The 17,562-nt window shown below is 46.9% G+C and overlaps 2 protein-coding genes across 2 annotated transcripts; both read right to left on the minus strand.

Annotated features, from left to right (window-relative positions):
* Window positions 1-616: 616 nt before the first annotated feature.
* slc10a2 (solute carrier family 10 member 2) lies at window positions 617-4,043 on the minus strand. Its single transcript, XM_003962171.2, is given in 8 exon segments — window positions 617-1,488; window positions 2,110-2,267; window positions 2,457-2,632; window positions 2,717-2,751; window positions 2,754-2,780; window positions 2,783-2,803; window positions 2,875-2,993; window positions 3,570-4,043. Coding segments are annotated over 8 exon segments (1,104 nt in total). The 5' UTR covers window positions 3,956-4,043; the 3' UTR covers window positions 617-1,306.
* Window positions 4,044-6,978: 2,935 nt separating this feature from the next.
* gtpbp8 (GTP binding protein 8) lies at window positions 6,979-11,095 on the minus strand. Its single transcript, XM_029838343.1, is given in 8 exon segments — window positions 6,979-7,587; window positions 7,817-7,935; window positions 8,915-9,014; window positions 9,347-9,450; window positions 9,452-9,478; window positions 9,697-9,795; window positions 10,141-10,294; window positions 10,378-11,095. Coding segments are annotated over 8 exon segments (819 nt in total). The 5' UTR covers window positions 10,503-11,095; the 3' UTR covers window positions 6,979-7,496.
* Between the last annotated feature and the right edge of the window lie 6,467 nt (window positions 11,096-17,562).

The following is a 17,562-nucleotide window of genomic DNA, read 5'->3' on the forward strand; positions in this document are numbered from 1 at the left end:
CCCACCCACACAAACACACACACTTATATAAACGCGACTGTAACCTGAACTTATGTCCGTTCTTCTCCGTCGGGTCCGGAGGGAACACTCCCCCAGGAACCAAAAATCATTCATATCAGAAGTCATACATGTCATTACCTATTTCTAACAAAAGCATATTAAATAAACATTTTATCGAAAAAATTATATTACTTTATAGTTACCTATAGTACTTTACTGTGTGTTCAAGGTCAGTATTCATTCATACAGAAACAACGTGCACATTTGAAGAAAATCTTAACTGTAGAACTTTCAACTGCAAGTGTTTGTTGTTGTTTTGTTTTTGTTTTTCATCACCGTAGAATAATTTTCCTAGTTACCAATACAGATAACTCATAAATTCACGCCCTAAACTAAAAATAGTTTTTTTGTTCTTTTGCTTTCATCCCTTCATGAAGAATGTAACTGAAAGGAAGAAAAATCTTCTCCCAAAGGTCAAAAACTCCTCATTACATTTGCAACTTAATTCAAACAAATTCTTTTCTTTATCCAGAAATTTGAGTTCGACTCCTGAAAATTACAATTCTTAGAATGCTGACACACATTTTTGTCAATAATCACAATTCTGAATTCAGGAAGGGACTTTATTTTAATGAAACTTCTTTCACAGGAAAATACATTCAAAACTCGTTTTTCTTCTAGTCCAGCTCATTATTTCTGACAGAAGATTCGAGTTCAAAAACTACCACACGAAAATAAATTAAGGTAACTTATCCAAACTGTATCATTTTTGCCACAAAGGGAGGTTTTATTGCACACCTCCGACCTGCAGAGGGCAGTGTGTGCACGCAGGAGGATCACGTTCCAAACTGCTGTTGAACCTGCAGCTCGGCCTCACATTTTACCCACTTAAAAATTCCACCTTTTCCCCTGAGAATTCAGCTGTATTCTTTAAAAATCTATAAATATCGAGTTGTATAAATTAAATTGCTTTTGCCATTTTATCATCTCACCAAAACATCAAACATGCCTGCCTAGAGAAGAGCAAAGCCTTTAAAACATTACATTTTGTGTCACAGATAAGAAGAAAAAAAAGTCCTTTAGTAAAATGCATTTTCAACACAAGTGCTCCACTACCAAACCCACAGATGTCCACACGAGGAAAACCTTTGGTGATCTGTGGTGATTCGGGAACATTGAAGGCAGGCAAATCTATCTAGCAAAATCCTGAATGTTATGGAGAAGAGAATCATCCTGGCGTCTGGTTTCCGCGACTCTTTGGACCAAAGGGGACTTCCACAAAACCCTGTTGAAGATCCTGGTGATCTCATAAGTGGCTGCTGAACTTGTCTTTCTTCTTCTCTTCAGCGGTGCTGCCGTCATCGTACTCAAAAACACCATTTTCCACAGCAATGTCCTTCACTTTCTCTGAATTATCCTCCAGGGACAGAGCGTCACCGTTATCCTCGGCTGCACCGCGGCGACAATGTCGTTTGTAGCCCTGGTAGCCTGCAGGGAGAAGAACTCGTCATCTTTGTGAGGGCAGCAGCGGCACGAGGGAACCCTGATGGTTTTGCTTCGCATATATAAAAGGGCTTTTTTTGTCAACTCTACAAAGCTCTAATTTAGAAGCAACTGCTCCAGGGTTTACTGGTTTAACTGGTAGAATAGCATTTTGGCAGTTTCGAGGATGAACTTAAATCAATTATTTTTTTAAGCAGCGACTTTACCTGAGCACCTCCTGTCTTTTAAATCTATCTTTTGTTATTTTTAGGAAACACAGACACCTCAAAACTGATGATTTTCCCACCTCATGCTAAAGTTCCATTATTATTGCAAGTGTTGTCTGCTGTATGTTCACTAAAGAGGAAAAGGCAGGAACAATAAGGTCTGTAGCAATTTCAAAAGGCTAGTAAAGAATTCTGCATTATATAAATTCTACAGCTTCTTATCACATATTTTATTGCCAATAAACTCATTGTCCTTGAACTGTAGTTAGAAATATTTGCCTTGGCTACAATGAGTCTGTCATAAACCCGCTAACTACTCAATCCACAGAAATGTAAGGAGAGGGTGACTTTATAGTTGTACTTAATTAGCTAAAGCAGGAAACCTCTGTTGGTCTCTTACCTCCCACAAAAACAATAGCTACCACCAGCTGGAAGATGCTGTAGATGAGCGGGAACGCAAACATGAGCTCCAGATCTTCAAAGCTGAAGGACAACTGGATGATGGTGCTGCACAGCTGAGAGTTCTGGAAGCCCGTCTCCAGGGCGATGGTTCGGCATCTGAACAGAGCAAGGATGATAATATTCTCAATGTTCAGCTCCAGCCAGGTTATACAGAACGTGGACAGAGACACGGCTATAGAGACGCGGCTAAAATCCTCGATACTCATACAACTCGCCACCTGGTGGCTGGTTCTGATGGTAAGAAATGCTGCTCTTCCCATAATGGTCACATAAAACAACCTTTACCTGTACCAGGGTTGCCCCGTGATGCGTGCCAACATGAACCCAAGGCCAAAACCAATGAAGGGATAAATGGTTCCAATAATCCACAAAGAGGGAGAGATGACCCAGGAGGACTGGTAAAGAACCCCCCCGACCACGGCTAAGATGATGATGAGACCGAAGCCTGCAATGGACCCCACCTGTGCGCAGCAGACTGAGGGTGAATCATTTCATCGACCACCTAAAGGTTTAAAAGGATTCAATAAACTTCAACGTGATCCTACCTTGAGGATCTTTTTGGCTTTTTCCGGCCACCTACGTTCACGTATATCCCCAGAGTGATTGGACGAGAAGGGCCACGAGGGTGATGCCTGAGGGCCAAAACACGGGTCCTGAACATGTTCGCATCAGGTCACCGAGGCTACGACGGCTGAGGACTCACCAATGCTGTCATACGGGATTTTGATGGTGCCCGCGGACGTCCACAGGGGGGTATAAATGAGTAGACAGAGAGGCATCATCCCCAGGGCCAGGATGGAGGAGCAGGCTGTCATGCTGATACTGGGGAAGGGGGAGAGCAGACAGGTGAAGCAGTGATGTCATGTGTCCATGGGGCCTAGGTGGAGGTCGGTCTCAGGGTCCCACATCAAAGCTAGGGGCACTTTTGTGGTAATCACGAGGAAGATGCGTTCACACTGACCATCAGGAGTAAACCGGCATCTGATGCTGAAGTCAGTGAATAAATGAACATTTAGGTTAGCGAAGAGCCCAATCTGTTGATCCAGAACTTCAGAGTTTGACATGTTGGGATTCAGAACCAACAATTTACACATTTGTACCCAGTTTCTCAGTCCTGGAACTGTCTACAAGGACATTCTCATGACCTTGGACCCCAAGTGGCTCCAACTGTTCTAATAAACTGTTCAGAGGACTCAGTTTTTTGACATGAGATCGTTACTGATCTGACGTCTTTGGACCATGAGGTACGAGACCAGCCAAGAGTCTGATCCGTGTCCTTCACCAAACCCCCTCTGAGGACAAGAATAGCAGTAATGATACTGCACAATTGCTGGTACAGGCAGGTAGACATTCGTCGTCTTTCTATCACTCCATTTTATTTATTTCATTTATTGTTACCTCAGATCCATATCGCCATCCAACCAGTAGCAGATGATGTTGGAACCAGTGCCTCCAGGACAGCAGCCCATAATGATGATGACGACTGCCTGCACAGGTATGACCTGGAAGGCCAAGGCCAAGGCGAACGCTGTGAAGGGCATGATGCCAAACTGGCAGAGGAAGCCAATGAAGATGCCCCAGGGCCTTTTGACGTGACCCCACAGCTTCGCGGCGTCCACGGTGCAGCCCATGGAAAACATGACCATCGCCAGCATTATGGTGAGGGTGGTGCTCATCGCCAGGCTCAGGACCTGGTTGAAGTTATCCGGAGGAACCAGGCAGTTCGGCCCCGAACAGACGGTTGCGAGAGCGTCGCACTCCAGGAGCACTGCAGATGTGGCCATGGCTGTCAGGCAGGGGGTCGGATCCCGCTCCAGTCACTTCTCTACCGTCCGGGAAGGTGAAGGCAGCGATGAGACGACGAATCGCGCTCAGCGGGATTTATGCTGGCTGCCAGGGAAAAGAATCAAAAATTAACCCATTCACTCAGTTGTTTTATGGGGGTCAGTGTTCAGAAGCCACTTGCACATAAAAAGAACGATTTTGAAGTGTCCTCATGATTTGACCATAGCGCAACTTTCTGCTTTCAGCGTTCCACATTTCAACACTTTATTGATCATTTTGCTGTGCTGGCAGCATTCATCCGACCCCTGGCACAGAAGTAAAGCCCAAGGGTGTGGTTGCGTAACCACGAGGGTTGTCCATGTACCTTCACATTTTACACAACGCCTATTAAAAACGCAACTCTTTCCCCATTTGACTCAACAATATTCCTACCATCGTCTCTCAAAGCTCTCTTAAGAGGGTCGTACTAAAACCGGTTTAATCAGAACAAGGTCGAGCGATTTTAATCAGTGTGTGATCGCGGCCAACTATGAACAAGCTGAAAGAAGACGAAGCTTTCTGATTTTCAAACCTGGAAAGGGAGGTCGGCCACTCTCGGGACGAGAGTTCTTTCTTTTCAGCGCCTCCAAAGTTCTTTAGATGTCTTACCTAGGTTGTTCTACAGAGATCAAGCCTGGAAATGAAGGCAAGATTAGAATAATGTTTGCAACAAAAGACCCCAACAAAGATGTAAACAGAGGAATGTCCACATCTACGGGCTGTTATGTGGACGTCAGAGCCATGTGTCTGTCAGGTGTGAGGCTCGGTGATGGAAACACGGCGCTTTGAAGGCTTTTGATTGTGGCTGATTCACTACTTCTATTCTGATACATCTTCATGAAATAACGCTCGTCACGCGGCTCCAATAGGAAACCTCGTCCACCTGGTCGACCACCATGTCACGTTTCACAGTTGTTCTGGAATTGCACAGCGTGTGAAATGTAACCATTCGTGGAAAAGAAAAGCAACATGTTGGTTAAATGCTTGACTCCCAGTTGAACCTTCAGTTCTATGACCTCCAGGTGATCTGACTGAAACCTGTTTGGTTTCATTGTTTGTTTTTGGACAGTTTTACCATTAAAACATCCAGGTCTTGTCTGCATCTTTTAAGTCTCGAGCTTCTGAACCCTGATTCAAGGGAATCCTGAAAACTGAAACTCAATGAAGAAGAGAAGCACAAGTTTCAGGCTTTGTGTTTCAGTTTCAGCAGATGAAGCAGAATCACTTCAGAAATTTGTGTCATTTTTTCAACCCTAAGCCGTTCTTTACCTTCCCAGTCTTCTCTTGCGGACTGCCTAGCCTGTCTGAGCGGGGAAATATGGCAACGCCCCACGTTAACCGGAACAACCAGTCCATCAAAGATGATTGATTGGCATAAATAACCATATGCAATATGCAGGTCCATCATGAATAATGGCATTAAACGATGAGGTAAGGTATGGATGACATCTACAATGTGAAAAGCTGAGGAAAACAAGGTGTCAACGTGAGTAAAACGCGTCATTCTACGAAGGAACGTTTATTAAAAAGTCAGATTTTTGTTCCCGTGTGGGTCAAATCTGCAGATCTGAGCAAAACTTGATTGTGAAGTGTTAAATGTCAGCGATAAAATTGTGAAACACTTTTGAAGGCGAAAACTTTGTTCCTTCATCGATCTTAGTCAAGGAGATGCTGGTCCATTGTCCAGTCACTGAGCCATTTATCAGTGGAGGACACAACAGAAATATGAGAAAGAACTTGGAGATGGTTGGAGATGACAGACTGAGAATTCTGAGTCCAATAAAAGTGTCAAACAGCCTTATTAAGTGTTGGTTGTCACTGCTTGGGCCTCTAATGACACCATGAGGAGTCTGTTAAATTCCACACAATCATCTTTGTGCTTTTTGAAGCAGATTTGAGAGAATGTTACACTAATTGTGTGTTTTATGGAGTCACTGTTTGTGATCAATTTACAAGGGTTGTCGACTACAAACTGCATCTGATTCTTCATTTAACGGCCAAAGTTGTTCCGAAATAAATACCACAGTTAAGGTGCTAAGGTGCTCTCATTTCGTTGTGTAGGTGCAGGTCAGTTCCTGCTAAAGCATAAGAAGAACCATATGGTAGCTCTAACACTATCAGTGGTTATCTCTCCCTCCCGTTTGTTACATTGTTATCAGTCTTTCCGTGACCTCAATTTATGCGCCTGCTGAAAATTATAAGATTTGAAACTGAAATCCAAGCTTAAAACAGGATATTTTCATCAACCTTTGCCTCTTTTTTAGAAACCTTTAGCTTCTGCAACATTTTCTTCATGGTGTTCAGGTTTCCAACCAAACTGAGCCTGTTTGTTGGAATTTTTTCAGTTTAGACACTCTTAAACTAGTGTCCTCATGCCAATTCACTTTAAAAAATGTATTTTGATGTGAAATTAATGATTTTACATTTGTTAGAATCAAAATTCAGACACATGATTTTTAAAGAGACAAATGTTCTCTCATTAAAAAAGAATGCCTGTTTCTGTAGAAAGATTGGAACAAGAGTGGACCGAGTGCGGTGCCTGTGGAACACCTTTAGCAGCTTGGATCAGTACTGAAAGGATGAATTAAACAAGTTTGGATGCTTCTTTTCATGTTTAGATGTCAGATTGGCTGAAAAACAAGAACAAATGTAGAGTGGCTCTAATTTACACGCTGAAATGAATCATTTTCAGTTTGAAAAAGCAAAAATGGCCGATGAATTTGCTGCTTCAGGTGGACTAAAACCTCAAAGCTCCATCGATGTGTTCAGAAACCCGACCTAGAACAAGCCCGCTTCACAATGAATGCCTTATTTTTGGGCCTGACCACGTTTTAACTTGTCACGTGTCGGTCTGGTGGGGGCAACAAGCCATTTCTTGGTAGCTTCAGCTCACATAAAATTCATAATCAGCAACTTTTTTTTATTGGCGTTTGTACTTTTTACTGTAGCAACCACACATACGTGCTCACAGACTTTCACGATATTCAGAGTGATAAAATACTTTATTAGTCTTTAGAGAGGAGAAATTACTGTTTTTACTGTCTGGTAGACAAGCTGAAGGGAGGGGCGCCAGGGTGAGAAGCTGCCCCGGATAGGCATGTCCGCATTTGGGGGCTCGGTTCCTCGTCCAAGGACTCTGGTCAGTCATCCAGAAATGTACCACAACAGCCCCACATTTGATTGTGGATCCATAACAGGGACCAGCAACCCCTCCCAGGCCGTCCCCTTTATACTGGGCTCCTGCCTGTGGAACCAGTTTTCACCACGGCCCGACTATATTAAAGAACCAGATCCAATCCGAATTCAATCTACCAGCGAGCACTGGTATAGGTAGCTAGCAGCTAGTTTGAGCTACGGCTAACCCACCAGGGTCATCCAGGTAGATCCAGCATTCCCACCTTCCTTTATTTTGCCAAAACTGCCAGATTCCTTTGTGAGAGGGTGTAAAACCATCTGGACTTGGCAGGCACATCCAGCCTAAGAGACCTCGGCAGGTTTCCGTCAGCTCTGCGAGGTGTCGGTTAGTTTGATGCTGCCTGTTATGTGTGTGATGAGGCACCGCAGGAGGTAGATCCCTTTGAAATGAAGCGAGCTGCAGAGAGACCAAAACTTAAAAATGGATAGAATCAAAGTTGCTCTTTGATCCCCAGGTCAAAGAAACTCAACTAGTTTTTAAACAAAGAAACATTAAACCTAATAATCACCAATCTGACGGCGATCGAAGGGATAGAGAAATACAAATAAAGATACTTGATACAAAATCTACGGGAGACCACGTGCACTATAAAAAGTGTCCAAAGTGTAAAACGTGCAGCTCTCACCTGACCAGGAAGGGTTGGGGGAAGCAGCTCTTGGTGTGAACATTAATCACCTCCTGAAGGTCAGCAGGTTCGTTCAGCAGCGTCCTCGGTCCACATTTGTCCACCTTCGTCACAACAATCTGCACACAAAAACGTTCCAAACATCACGGACGACGCACGGAAAAACCAGCAAGTTTTCTGTTTGTTTGAATGAATCCGTCCTTTTCCAGCAGGGTTAGAGGGAGGATGATCCATCAGGGGAACCTTCCTACAGCCCCTTTAGTCTAAAATGGAGCCACTTCATCTCTCGTACGTTGGTCTTTGTTAAAGATCCGCGCTGTCGAGGAAGAACTGATGATCAAAGGGCTTAATAATCCGCAAACGTGAATTATTGAAGGTCGAGTTCAAATTGCGCTTCATCTTAACGTTCGAACGGGGGCGTTTGAGAGGCGACAGCAGCTTTTAAATAGCTGAGAGAGAGTTTAGTCCTCATTTAGTCAGACAGAAGGAGCCGAGTCCTGCAGGGTGTGGGAGGAGGAGGAGGGAGAGGAGGGAGAGGAGGAAAGGGAGGAGGAGGGGGAGGAAGAGAGGAGAGGAGGGAGGAGGAGGGGGAGAAGAGGAGGGAGAGGAGGAAAGGGAGGAGGAAGAGGAGGGAGGGGGAGAAAGGGAGGAGAGGAGGGAGGGAGGGGGAGGGGGGGGAGGAGGGGGAGGGGGGAGAGGAAAGGGGGGGAGGGGGAGGGGGGGGGAGAGGAGGAGGAGGGGAGGGGGGAAGGGAGGGAGGGGAGAGGAGGAAAGGGAGGAGGAGGGAGAGGAGGAGAGGGGAGAGGAGGAGGGAGGAGGAGGGAGGAAGAGGAGGAGAGGAGGAATGGAGAGGAGGGGAGGAAGAGGAGGGAGAGGAGGTGAGTAGGAGGAAAGGGAGGAGGAGGGAGGAAGAGGAGGGGGAGGAGGACAGGGAGGAGGAGGGGGAGGAAGAGGAGGGAGAGGAGGGAGGAGGAGGAAAGGGGAGGAGGAGGGGAGGAAGAGGAGGAAAGGGAGGAGGAGGAGAGGGAAGAGGAGGGGGAGGAGGAGAGGGAGGAGAGGAGGAAGGGAGGAGGAGGGGGAGGAGAACGGTCGCCCTACCACATACGGACGTCTGATGCTCTCGCACATCTCCAGAGCCACCAAGTCGGCCTTCTGGAGGCCGACGCTGCCGTCAACCAGCAGGAATGTCCTCACAAGGCTGGGAAAGAACAAGAGTGTGAACACAGCGCCACCTTCTGGTAGTGTAGGATAATCTGATGGTTCATCACTGAATCCTAAAATACTTCATAGTTACTTCACTGATGATTGCACACAGCTCAGGATGGGGCGCTTTTTTAAAATAAAAATATTATTAAAAAATATATATATATTTTAACTGAACAGATTTAGAAATACAGATAAATTAATGCCTCGAGTAACTTCATGGTTTACGTGGGTTTTACCAAATAAGCACAGAAAAGGTGAAATAGAGACTAACAAATCTCGATATGTGAGTGCAGTGGTGTGAGCAGCTCTGGTCTGGGGGCTCACTTTGTCCTGCTCTGCAGGTACGGCTCCACCATCTCCACAAAGTCTTTGGGTGCTCTGTGTCCGTATCCTGGCATGTCGACCAGGGTGAAAGCTCTGCCCACCCGGGAAGAAGTTCATCTTCTTCGTGTGACCCTGAGCCAAAAATACACAGAAAAACCCGTCAGGTTTGGGTTTCAGCTCGACCCAGTGTGGAGTTTAACACACACGAACAGGAGTGTGTGAAAGAACCTGCTGTGCTCCCATCTGACCACGTCGCTGCTTCTTCTACAGCTCCGGGACAGAGTTCAGCTGGGAGTCTACAGGGAACTAGGTTCTAAGAAAACTTCTGCTCGTTGGGATTTAATACTGACCGGGGTTTTGGACACTCGCACTTCGACCTCAGGCGTCAGGGAGAACAAACTTTTGATGAGCGATGATTTGCCCACATTGCTGCGGCCGATGAAACACACCTGAAAGCAAACAGAACCAACTGTCTTTAAAAAGGTTCAGTCAACCTGTGAACAGAACATTTGTGACCTCAGAGCACCACGGTCACGACCTCAGGCTCGTTCATAGGTCACAGGGTCAGCTTTCTACCCAGCATTGAGGCAAACAGAGGGTAAATAATTCTGTATTAGAGGTGATTTAAGTGTAAGCTCCCTCTCCAGAGGGACCAAGGACCTCACCTCAGTCTTATCTAGAATTCCATCATTCCACTTGATGCTACACACATATTTTTAAAGGGAATTACAGGAATCTAAAGTTGTGCTCATCTGAGTGCTGGGTGACTAAAATGTCACAGCAGTCTCGCCCACCTCTGGCTGTTTGAGAGCAGGAATGTGGTCCGTCCTCTCTGCAGAGGTGTAATAATCAATCCTGTGAGACGGGGAAGAGCAGAACAGCTTTTCTGCTTTGATCATGTCCTCCAAACTGGGGTGAAAGAGCTGGAACTGCGTCATGTCCACAGACCTGAAAGACGTACATATGTTAATCAGTAATTGGGATGATATATTATAAGAATGCTGGCTGGAATATACCCTTGAGTTCAGTACCTGTCCAGGTAAGAATCCAGTCCACTAAAGGGGTATAGAAAGCTCTGTACTTTTTGGGGAGGGAAGTCTGTGATTTTCTGAATTGATGCAAGTTTGTGTGCTTTCTGCAGTCTGGAGACCCACATTTATATGGGCCCCCAGGACTCAGACACAACCGGAAATAGAAACCGAACATCTCCCCCGAAGATCTCAGACCCGCCTGATATAAACAAATCTGAACATTCAGACGTGACCATAAATCAGACAGACCACTGGACACTAACATCAATAATAAAACACGCAATGCAATATAATCTGATTAAGCAATGAAACAATTTATCTCACGGTAGCAATAGGTGTATATTAAGATGCTAGAAAAAGCAAATATTTAAACGTTCGCTCTTCAGTCTCTTTTGCGACTTACCTCTACTATAGTTACTGAATTGTTTAAGGTACTAATACATTATTTTACGTATAAACCTAATGTGTACCCCGTTGAAATTATTTTATTGTTCGACATCGTTGTGCTCCATGTTGTGTGCAGCACTCAAATTGCTCCGACAGAAAAAGTAACACTTAAATAAGGTACCGGAAAACAATTCCGACCGAGCAGATCTTTCAATCCAGTTCCACATGATCCAGTTATTATTGTGGCTGAACGGCAGTAAGGTGACACACTGTGCAACCCACTTGGCCCCATTTCCCCGTGTTCTCCAGACCAGAAAGTTATGAGCACATCCTCAGAGTGCAGACGCAGGTGAAAACGGTCTAACGTGCTTTTCCATTACACGAAGAACGGATGTTAATAAAGAAAATCGCTCGTGTCACAGCTGCATTTTTCACTTGATGCATGGTTGCAGAAACCCGCAGAAGAAACAATCTTGGATAAAAGAAATGTCTCGGTGTGGGACAGACACAGCTCCAGCTGTCACATACATCTCGTATCACCCTCTCGGAGAGGATTACCCGGGATTATAATACTGACGTCTATGACGAGCACGCCAAAAGCAATGTCTTCATAAATTTGGAAATGGGATGGTGGCAATGATAGGAGTGACCCTGGGTGTTTCTCCCACTCTGCATACTTTAACGCTGAGTCGTCTCCTGTAGGAAATGGACTTTAGGGGGCTCAGAGTGTTAAAGATTCCTCCTTCTCCCTAATTCATCCATATTTCAGGACAAAATCCTGAGCTCTAATACAGATCGGAGCGTTTGGGAAAGCACCAACAACAACTACAGCAGCAAAAAACACGATTTTAACCCTTGCGTGGTGTTCGGGTCTGTGGGACCCAGCTTGTGTTGGGCTCCTGAATGGGTTAAATTTCAAGTTCAAAGAAATAAAAGTCAGTAGTTTTGAAAAACCTTGCTTCAGCTTCCACTCATATCTTGATTTTAATTGATTTTCTTTATTATGTTTTAAATAATAAGTTATAAATGTGACCTAACAAGGGTAAAGGGCAAATATTAACCATATATATTGTTTATACTGCTTGTAATTGGGATAAGGTAAACATCTGTTCAGTATTTTAACATAAAAGTGTTTGATTGTGAGGCATTAAAAGCCACAAAATGCAACGGGTCCATCAGACCCACAAACGCTGGCTGAGTAACAACAACATGAACATTACACAAAGGTTACGAAAGAATAAGTTGAACTCGGAGTCACTGTTGCTCCGAACCAGGCGTGTAGGTGCTCGTTTGTCCACACGGTGGCACTGCAGACCAGCGCGAGCCTCCCTGCGGACACTGGCATCCTGTCCTGGTCCATCTGGCTTTTATGGTTTTGTTGGCTGAGAAAATTAATTGACACATACGCAGTTAGAGAGCTCATGTTCAGCTGGTCCTGCTGAATCTGAGTATTTACCTCCTGTTAATCTCTTAACAACCCCCAATGAATACTGGAAACAAGATCAATAAAAAAACACGTTTAATTCCCTTAATTTCTCTCATGACTGCAACATTAAGTGTAATTCTAAACTACACAGCAGGTTAGAAGTTGTTTTGTAGATAAAAAGGACATCTATGAAAGAATATACACACAGGTCATTTTATAGCCTTTTCTTCAACTTATATTGACATACAGTACATGAACTCAAATGTGTGGAGCTGAGTTCAAGCTTCCCCTCTAACCTGGAATTAAAGGAGAACCATCATTCCCGTTACCGGTAAATTAAAGGCAGCGGCTGTATTACTTTAATGTTTCTTCCTAACTCAGAGAGACGAGAGCAGCGTCCGTCCCCACCGCAGAGAGCGGACGGGTCCCTAATAGCTGGACCTTTTTAGAGGTTCGCCATTTATGTGGCTCTCAGCTGAGTGGAGCTCTTTAAACCCAATAAAGCTGCCGTGTGGGGAACGAGACGGCGAGGGATCGGAAGCAGCAGACGGGACGGACAAATGATGGCGAGGGGCCGCAGGCGGGAGGCGGCCGCGGGGCCCCTGGTTCCTCCGGCACCATCCTTCACCAGGGGCCAGAGGATCAAACGCCAGGACGATCAATCGTCCTGCAAATAGACGTCTGAAGCCTGGACACGATGGGACCGTCAATACGGGAGGGACAGCAGGTCGATCGCCCTCAAACTAGCTGCCAGCACACACACACCACACACACACCACACACACCACACACACACCACACACACACCACACACACCCCACACACCCCACACACCACACACACCACACACCACACACACCCCACACACACCACACACCCCACACACCACACACACACACCCCACACCCCACACACCCCACACACACTAACACACACCACACACACACCACACACACTAACACACACCACACACACACACTAACACACACCACACACACACCACACACACTAACACACACCACACACACACCACACACACTAACACACACCACACACACACACTAACACACACCACACACACACCACACACACTAACACACACCACACACACACACTAACACACACCACACACACACCCACACACCACACACACACACACCACACACACACATCACACACACCACACACACACCACACACACACCACACACACCCACACACACCACACACACAAACAAACACCAGCACACACCAACACACACCACACACCACCAGCACACACCAACACACACCACACACCACACACACACCACACACACACCAACACACACCAACAAACACCAGCACACACCAACACACACCACACACCACACACACCAACACACACTAAACACCACACCAACACAGACCAACAGACCAACACACTAACACACTAACAGACCAACACACTAACAGACCAACAGACCAACACACTAACAGACCAACACACTAACAGACCAACACACTAACACACTAACAGACCAACACACTAACAGACCAACACACTAACAGACCAACAGACAAACACACTAACACACTAACACACTAACAGACCAACACACTAACAGACCAACACACTAACACACTAACAGACTAACAGACCAACACACTAACAGACCAACACACTAACAGACCAACACACTAACACACTAACAGACCAAACACACTAACAGACCAACACACTAACAGACCAACACACTAACACACTAACAGACCAACACACTAACACACTAACAGACTAACAGACCAACACACTAACAGACCAACACACTAACACACTAACAGACTAACAGACCAACACACTAACAGACCAACACACCACACACCAACACACTAACAGACCAACACACACTAACACACACACCCCAACACACTAACAGACCAACACACTAACACACTAACAGACCAACACACTAACAGACCAACACACTAACAGACCAACACACTAACAGACCAACACACTAACACACTAACAGACCAACACACTAACAGACCAACACACTAACACACTAACAGACTAACAGACCAACACCACTAACACACTAACAGAGTTTCTTTGTCCTTCTCAGGGTCTCTTTTGTCCAAATATCCCAAATCCTTCCAGTCGGTGCTGAACCAAGATGGATGAGTTCAGCACCCCCCCCCCCCCACACACACACACACACACACACTGACTTAATCTGACACTGACTTACTCCAGAGTTTGACCCCTCGTGACATTTCCGACTCCTGAAGCTCCTCATCTGCATGTTAACCATGAGGAGCACCACAGCAGATCCTCCACCAGCACATGTCCGGCCTCCTGCTGTGTCGTCGGGACAATGAGACGTGCACTGCCAGAATAACAAAGCCCCTGCACCCCCCACCCCCCACCCCCCAGCACCCAGCACCCGCCCTCTGTTGCTTGCCTTTGTTTGCCGATGAGGATGGAGTGGAAAGGAGTTTATAAAGTCAGGAGGTCAAACCATCAGTACGGCTCACGTAAACATGCACATGGCCCCAGCTCAAGGGCAACAACATGACTAAAGAGGAGCTCCTTAAGCTCTACGTGGTCTCAGCCGGCCTGAGGCTGGAAGCAGCACCGATAGCAAACATCCTTTATCCTGGCTCTGATCAAACAGAACGTCTGGGAGCAAAAGCTGCAGCAGCTCATCATGTCCTCGTGTGCTCCCATCATTACTCAGCTAGATAAACTCTGAAGCTGCACTCCTTCTGGAACAAACGTCCATCTGAGGTGGAAAAAAGCATTTTCAATCATTGATAATCAATCATTTCCCCACCAAACACTTTAATCGCTCACTGAAACAGGAGAGACTTTGGAGGCATCTTCTAGCTCCAGCAGGTTCTCCTCAAAGGCCAAAGGACGGATGGATGGATGGATGGACGGATGGATGGATGGATGGATGGATGGATGGAGGGAAGGATGGATGGATGGATGGCTTGATGGATGGATGGATGGATGGATGGCTTGATGGATGGATGGATGGATGGATGGATGGATGGAGGGAAGGATGGATGGATGGCTTGATGGATGGATGGATGGATGGCTGGATGGATGGATGGATGGATGGAGGGATGGAGGGATGATTGGATGGATGGATGGATGGATGGATGGATGGATGGATGGATGGACGGCTGGATGGATGGATGGATGGATGGATGGATGGATGGATGGATGGATGGACGGACGGCTGGATGGATGATGGATGGATAAAATGCATTTTCTCCTCCACGACAGGTGTCTGTGCTAACGTTGCTAATGATGCTAACGCGTTGGACGTCCTTTGTTGCTCCGCCCATCAAAGCGAACGGCCCCCTGCTGATGGCGGCCCCCAGAAGGCCCCTCTGGCAGGTTCCCATGTCCTCCCCTTCACCATGTGATCATCTCCGCCAGCTTTAATCTCCACGGGATCTCCCGTGTTGCAGCAGAAACGGCTCCAAGTCTTTTCTGCCCGGTGCTCCTGGTTCCGTGACCAGCGTTGGACTCCTGCTGCGTCAGCATCGATGGAGCCGAGCAGATCATTGGACCAGCATCACTTATTTCCTCTTCCTCTCTTCTAGAGATATTTCGCAGGATATTAGAGCTGAGGCGCGAGGAGAACAGAGCTATTGATCTGGCTTTATTGCCCTCAGCATGGAGAAGAAAAGGTGAACTTGAGGGAGGCAATCTTGCCTAATAATAATCAGGGAAGGAAATGCACAGGAACCCCCCCCCCCCCCCCCCCGTGATCTCTATCGATCTAAGGGCAGCGTTATTTAAGGACGAGGCATAAATTTCTGCTCAGCCTTCAACGACAGCGCGACAAACAAGACAGATGTTGAAGCGGACGTGGGAGGAGGAACACGCGGCGGGATGCCAAAAGTGCCAGTTTCAAAAGCCCCCCCCCCCCGCCCCCCCACAGCAGAGACGTGCAGGGAAGGAGAAAAGCCTGAGCCTCACAGACAGAAACACCTGGTTCTGCACAGAGAAACGAGGCCACTTCGGTCCTGGAAGGCATTCAAAGTGTTCTGCTTGGAAAAGTAACTCAAACTGTGGCACAAAGGATGAAACAGGAGCCTGGAAGTAAAAACAGTTTGTGTCTCACCTGGGGGCGGCGGGAATGTCAGCCTGTGTGTTTCCGAGGGGGGGGGGGGGGGGGCGGGGGCAGGTAGCACATCAGCCCGGGAGCGAAGACGCCAGCTCAGCCGCTGGTTCCTGCCTGGACCTCAGACCTCCATCTGAAGATCGGCCGCTATCAAAATGGGATCCGATCACGTGTGTGAGCTGGCCCCCCAGCAGAGGGACGGCAAAGATCTGCAGCACAACGCGCTCAGACACAGGTGACCTCTCACCTGAGGGGTGTGAACGCTGCCTCACACTCCAGCTCCGCGCGTCAAATCCCCAATCCAGGATTTAGACTCCACCGCAATGTGACTAACCTCTGCCAACACCTTACTGTGTGCCTCACACACACACACACACACACACACACACACACACACACACACACACACTTCATTGTTTTCGTTGCGCAGAGATGATTTATTTGGTTTCTCTCGTTCCTCCTCCGGTCCACATCTGCCCTCGAGGTCAACGTCAAGCTCCGTCTTCCTGTCTGGGTTCTTAATCCTCTCCTGGAGACGCCTGTGCCAATACAGGAGAATAACAGGTTTAAAAATGCATCCTCGTATCTCCGTGCTCGCTGCCTCTGTTTCCGCCTCCCTCTGGCCTTGCCACAGATAAGTGGAACCTAATCTTTGGGGGCTGTAAGCCAGAGAAAAGCAGAGGGGGACAATTTATGGAGTCAGGGTGGACGGAGGAGCTCCCAGCACGGTGGGTAATGAAGTGATGCAGCCATGCATCCCTCTGAGTTATAACGCCACAGTCTGGGGAGGGGACAAACCTGCTATCTGCAATTGTCTGAGGAAGATAAACGGCTGTCTGTCCCTCCGTCTGTCCTTCCACGGACCAAATTATAAGAAACGCAGCATAAATGATCAAAGACGAGGCTCCGTTTTCTCATAACTCCAGCTTTTATGGGAGGTCCAACTCAGCCAGGGTGACTGGATGGTGATGAAGGGAGGGACAACACAAAGAAACCAGCTCCGCTCCCAGAATGCACCTGTGAGCCGGGCATCCCAAAGCCATGTCGGTACCACTGGAGACGGGGGGGGGGGTGGAGCTGGGAGGGTGTTGAAGGAGGTGATGACACGTCGGTCTCCTCAGGAAGACGAGCGCGTGGTCGTGAGGTCCGCTCCAGGGATCAGAGGCTCAGGAAATTCCTGCAGCCAATTTGGGTTTTTGCTATTTGGTTGTTTTTATCAGTGTTTTGCAGAATCATCCTTCCATCACCG

Source organism: Takifugu rubripes, chromosome 1 (assembly GCF_901000725.2).
Source record: "Takifugu rubripes chromosome 1, fTakRub1.2, whole genome shotgun sequence".
In the NCBI taxonomy this organism is placed as follows: Eukaryota; Metazoa; Chordata; class Actinopteri; order Tetraodontiformes; family Tetraodontidae; genus Takifugu; species Takifugu rubripes.